The sequence below is a fragment of the Condylura cristata genome, unplaced genomic scaffold (assembly GCF_000260355.1).
Source record: "Condylura cristata isolate star-nosed mole 26May11 unplaced genomic scaffold, ConCri1.0 scaffold00004, whole genome shotgun sequence".
NCBI lineage: Eukaryota > Metazoa > Chordata > Mammalia > Eulipotyphla > Talpidae > Condylura > Condylura cristata.
Genome location: NW_004567105.1, coordinates 3,916,971 through 3,922,470, shown reverse-complemented (window position 1 = coordinate 3,922,470; position 5,500 = coordinate 3,916,971). Strand labels below are relative to the sequence as shown.

General features: G+C 63.0%; 1 protein-coding gene across 1 annotated transcript; it reads right to left on the bottom strand.

The window, feature by feature from the left end:
- Positions 1-1,905: 1,905 nt before the first annotated feature.
- On the bottom strand, positions 1,906-5,493 carry LOC101632847 (DNA dC->dU-editing enzyme APOBEC-3G-like; the record flags this gene model as incomplete). Its single annotated transcript, XM_012735120.1, has 6 exons — positions 1,906-2,185; positions 2,362-2,477; positions 2,744-3,020; positions 3,413-3,557; positions 4,906-5,017; positions 5,187-5,493. Coding segments are annotated over 6 exons (1,008 nt in total), but the record flags the coding sequence as incomplete, so codon positions are not given.
- Between the last annotated feature and the right edge of the window lie 7 nt (positions 5,494-5,500).

Here is a 5,500-nt window from a genome sequence, read left to right as displayed (position 1 = left end):
AGAGGGCATTCAGTTTTGTGCATAGATTGTAACTGGCAAAGAGTGAGCATAAAGTAGGAAACAAATGCAGTGGAAACATTTTGTTGTGTAAGCTGCCAACCTTTGGAATTGCTACCCAAAAGCCGGAGCTGTTACACTGAAGGAAAGTGAGTATCCTGTTCTGGAGACTGTAACAGACGCTGCTGACCTGAACATAAGCCTCAGTTCACAAATTAATTGTTTAAGGAATGGGTACAGCAGAAGACAGCTCTTAGCCACAGGCACAGCTTCGTCTAAGTCAAGTAGCCCGGTCAGGTAGGGTCACCCAGAACCCTATTATTTTTGTTTGTACAGTCATTATCAGTTCTGGATTTTTTAAAAAGCAAACTTTTAAAATCATACAAACTGACCTTCTCTAGCTATCTAATAGATCTCTAATAGCACACACAAAAAATTTCTCAGCCCTCCCTGGTAGCGCGGCGGGTTAAAGCACAGCACTAAGAAGCTAAAGCCACTTCCGCATGAGTTAGATCCCCGCCAGCCCCAGAGGAGTTCACATGGTGCGGCAGACCTCTCCTGGCCCGCCCGCTGCTCCCCTCAGCAGTGTACTTCGTCAATCTGCCTGTTCTGCTTCCCGCTCTGTCTCTGCTAAATCCTCTCATCCTCCACATCTCTGGCCTGTACCCCAGTTCTGTATGAATAAATAAATAAACCTTAAAAAAAAATTCTCAGCAGTCCTTTACATTTCTTGAAGATTCTGTTTCTACACAGTGGTGTGACCACACTGTTTTTGTCTATACAGCTGCGTCCCCTGAAATGTTCTCGCAGACCTAGGCATGCACACCACACAGGGTATTCTCAGAGCAGCAGAGCATCCTCTGAGGAGGTCCGGCGGGCCGGCGAGGTCAAGGGCACGGTGCCAGCCATGTCGGGTCTGGAGGCACACCCGGACTGCAGATGCAGGCTCTGCCCCGGGGCAGGCCGAGTCTCCCGGGGGCTGGGGGACACAGAGGGGACCAGACCCCAGAGGGGATGGCGAAGGAGCAGGTGGGCAGGAGGAGCCCAGGGCAGGGCGTGAGCAGCGACAGAGAGGTCTGTGAAGGAGGCTGTGTGGCCGGCGCCCAGCTGGAGAAGGCCTGGAAGCGTGGAGGCAGGAAACTGTAGACCCTGCCAGAGCCAGCAGAAAACCACACTTGCGTGGCTGCAAACGGGTCCTCGAGAGGCTCCCTCAAAAAGGCAGCAAAGACTGGGGCCCCCGTGGAGGCAGGGCAGCAAGAGACAGGGCGTCTCCTTTGAAGCCGCTCCCCACCCCGCTGCAGGTTCGCACTGGATGAGCAAGAGGGGTGAGGAGACCAGTCTTCAGCGTCGGTGCTCGTGACTAATGGATGAACACAGCTGGGGCGGGAGGGGGGACTGGGGGCTGAGAAAGCCCCCAGGAGTAGCGTGTGGGAGGGGGTCACTAAAAACTGACCTCCCCTCCAGCTCACGCACCCGATTTGATGCCCCCTTGCCCCAGTGCAGGGGCACCTGCTGGGGTCGGGGGCGTCCAGAGGGCCTGTTTCTAGGTGGTGATACTGGGCCTCTGGCTTCCTGCCCAGCTCCTGTCACGCGCTGGGCAGCAGAGGCCTTGCAGAGCTGGTTGTGATGTGCTGTAAGGTCCGTCTGCCCCCTTCTCTCTCTCCCGCTCTGTTCCCGGAGCCTGGGCCCAGCTTCTTGCTGCTTGAGAGACACACTCGGAGATGAGCTGGTGGGAGGACATCTGGTTTCTTGGGGAGCCCTTGCGTCATTTCCCAGGACTGGAGGAGTGGGCAGTGTGCCACTGCCCCCGGGAAGGTCCACTCCGAGAGGGAAGGCGTCCGACACTCCGCAGGTGTTCGTCCACTACAGCCGACTTCCTAGTACACTTGCAGGGAAACAGCCTAGTGGAAGGTTGTTCACATTTCTCTTTATTCCACGGGATTTCAGATCAATTTAAGTATTTACATCGCTAAAACTCAAGGCCTATTCAGACAGTATTGGAAACAGCCACTGTGGTGAGAGTTGGAATATGAGATACATTCAACGAAAAGCAGTGCGCGCGATGAGTATGTTTTTCTTGTGAATTCACTGACTTGGCTTTCCCGGGTCGAGCTGGGGGTGGCGGCGGCGGGTGAGCTCACGCGTCTTGACCGCGCCTCATCCCGTCGTCAGCTGCCTCGTCTGCCGCCTGCCCAGAGAGACAACGCACCCTTCAGCTCTGCCTTGGGATGAGAAGGTGGTGGGAGGGCGGGAGGGAGATGCTGGGGGAGGGGGCTGCCCTGAGGCGTAGGGGGAGACTGGCCGGGCCAGGGCAGCTGGGTGGGGAGGAGAGGAGGGGCGCAGGAGCAGCAGGCAGGGGCCCACCTGGAGCACGCGCAGCAGCTCCCTGGACAGGTCCTCACTCTGCTCCTCCAGCCCTTCCCAGGGCTCAAAGGGTCTTTCCTGGTGGTCCACGAAGGTCTTCCAGCAGTGCTGAAAGTCTGTGGGGCAGGGCGAGGGGGGCTCAGGCCAGGGGTCCCTGCCCGCCCCCCAGCCTGGCCAGCACAGTCCAGCCTCCTTTCCCACCTTCCCGGGGCCTCAGCTCCGGCCTCCCCCTCCTGACTCCTCTGGACTCTGAGCCAGCCCAAGTCTCCTTCCTGGCAGCTGCTCCCCCACTGCCTCACCCCCCCTGTCCCCCCAGACATGCCCAGCCTTTCCCGGCAGCGTCCCGCAGGCCCCTCCCACGGCCACGGGGTCCCACGCTGACCCTGGGCCTGCATGACGGCCACGCGGGCCCCAGCCCGCCGCAGCGCCCGCAGCCCCTGCTCGTAGCCGGGGCGGCGGTATATGCGGGCCGCGAGGATGCGCAGGCGCACGTGGCGCGTCTCCCGGAGGACAGCGGCCAGCCGGGCGGCGCAGTCAGCACACGGGCTCCAGGAGATGAAGCAGGTGACCCTGTAGTGTTCTCTCCGGTCCAGCATCCACGAACTGATCCGTTTCAAGAAAAGCCGCTCCGCGTGGGCCAGCTCCCCTGCGTCTGCGCTCTGAGCAGAGGGAAGGGCGGTTAGGTCCGCGGGCCGCCGCCCGCGCTGCGAGCACCAGCTCCGGGCCCAGCGTCCAGGGCGGTAGCTGCCGGGCGAGGTACCAGACTCAGGCTTCCGGCAAAGGACCCAGCGCACAGCGCAGGGGCCCCGGCCAGCCCTGGCCCCTCGCCCACTTCCTGCCCTCCTTGGAGGCCCAGGGCGGAGCGACAGCTGGTGCCTGGGTGACTCGAGCAGGTCCGCGTCCCTCTCCCTGGTCTCTGCCTGGGGAGGCCAAGCTGCCAGGCTCCATAACAAGGGCGCCCCTGACTGCGGAGCCTCAGCCTCACCTAGTGAGAGGGCAGCCCAGGGCAGCCCAAACCTGCCCCCTGGGGGTGCGGCCCGCCGCTGGGCACCTTGTTGCTCAGGAAGCCCTTGCTTCGGGCCAGGGGGGCCCAGGAGCCGCCCTCCCGGAGCTCCAGCTCGTAGCACAGGTGCGTCTCCTTCGGCCAGCGCGTGTTCCCGAAGGTCCAGTAGAAGGTGTGCGCGTCCATCCTGTGTCTGCAGACAGGGGCGGGGAGACCCAGCGATGGCCTCCTGCTGGGACCCCCAGACCTCCTCCTCTGCACCCAGCCCTGTCCCCGCCTCCCGGAGCCCCACTTCTTGCCCCGTATCTCCAAACCCCTCCCCTTGCACCCACACTCATTCCATCCTCCCCCGCCAGCTCCCCTCAGCCACAGCGACAGCCCCTCCTGGCATATTTTCCCCTTATCTGTGGACCCGGAGAAAGATGCCTGTCTGGCTCTGTGTCCCCCCAGGGGATGAGCCCCTCCGTGAGGCCCACCAGCCCTGGGCCAGGCTGCTCAGCCCCCACTGTCGGGTCACCCCCTGGGGTGACCTGCTGTGGTCAGGCGGGACCTGCTGATGGACGGACAGTGGGTGCCCCCTGCATCCCGCTGCCCAGGGGCCTGTCCCCGGCCCTCTGGGCCTTTGCTCCCCTGATGGGGGTCTCCACAAGGCCCAGGGCTCTGGGCCCTGGGGTTCCTGGGAATCCCCCAACACTGTACCCCAAGAAGGATGGGATACTGATGCAGGGTCCTCTTCCCTCACCTCCTCAGTCCCTCCACTGTGGGTTCCAGGAGATATGTCAGGGACAGACAGGGACCGATGGAAAGACCCTGTGCCCTGGGGGCCCTCAGGGCCGGAGCCCCGGCTGTGGTGGAACCCGGTGATAACCTGCTGCTGCCATATCTGCTGACACACCCAGGGGCTGAGGGTGGTGGTGCGGGTGGGGCCGGCACAGCCAGGCCTGCAGAGGAAGCAGGCGAGGCAGGGCCGCTGGCAGCAGCCAGGACTGACCCCCTGCCCAGCTCAGGACAGGCCTCGGGGTGGGCAGAACGTGCCCCCAGCCCCAGCGCTGTGCCCTAGCCAGCCCCTGGGGGCCCGAGTACAGACAGATCCTCACAAGGAGTCGGGGATCTGCGGCGGGAGCCGGGGGGACCAGGCAAGGCCCCCGGAGGTGGAAGTCCTTGCGAAAGCGGAGGAGAGGGCCCCCGCCAGGGCCCGGGCTCCAGGGCACACCCGCCTCCTGGCCCAGGGGCATCTGGGAGGGGCTGAGGGAGCCGCTTCCCTGAGCGAAACCAGCCTTGAAGGACGTTGCTCAAACCCCTGGTTTCCAGGCTCCTGGGTGTTCAGACCCTGTTACATCCCATAAATAACCAGACTTCCTAGTGTCAGGACGGGAGGCAGGTGACTCGCCCGGGAGGCCCGAGACACCTCGTGGGGTGAAGGGGGCTGCCCAGGAGGGAGGAGAGCAGGACTGGGAGGAGCAGTGCACCCCAGGAGGTGAAGGTGGAGGAGTGGGAAGGCTGGAAGCTGGGGCATGGCGCAGGCCTGAGGAAGCCCTTACCTGAAACTCTCAAGCTCTGTGACCAGGGAATCATAGTTTTCCTGTAGATTATTCCAGGGCCTAAAGCTCTTTCCCCAGTTGTAGACAAAGTTGTCCCAACAGTATCTAAAGTCTGAGACAAAGAGGGGTGAGCGGTGAGAGCTGTGGGCAGGGCCTCGGGACCCCTCATGGACACCCCGGGGCTGCTGCCCGCTGCCGGAGGCCATCAGGCCCTCCCCACAGCCCGGGACACCCTGGCCGTCCCACCGCCCCCCGCAGCCTGCCCCAGCCCCGGCCCTCACGTTGGAAGGACATGATGTCCACCTGGGCCCCCTGCTGGCACAGGCCGCGGAGCCCCTCCTGGTATTCGGGCTCCCAGTGGTAGTAGAGGCGGGCGGCGAACACGCTCAGGTCCACGTTGCGGTGCTGCTGCAGGAAGGCGGCCACCTGCCCCGCACAGCGGGCGCAAGGGCTCCAGGACAGGAACCAGGTGACGTGGTACTGTGCGCAGGGCAGCGCCTGAGAGAGCAGAACCTCCTCAAGCCAGGAGAGGAAGCAGAGCTCGGGGTGGATCTGTGGCCCAGGCTCAAACTGGAAAGACAGGATGGAGGGGACA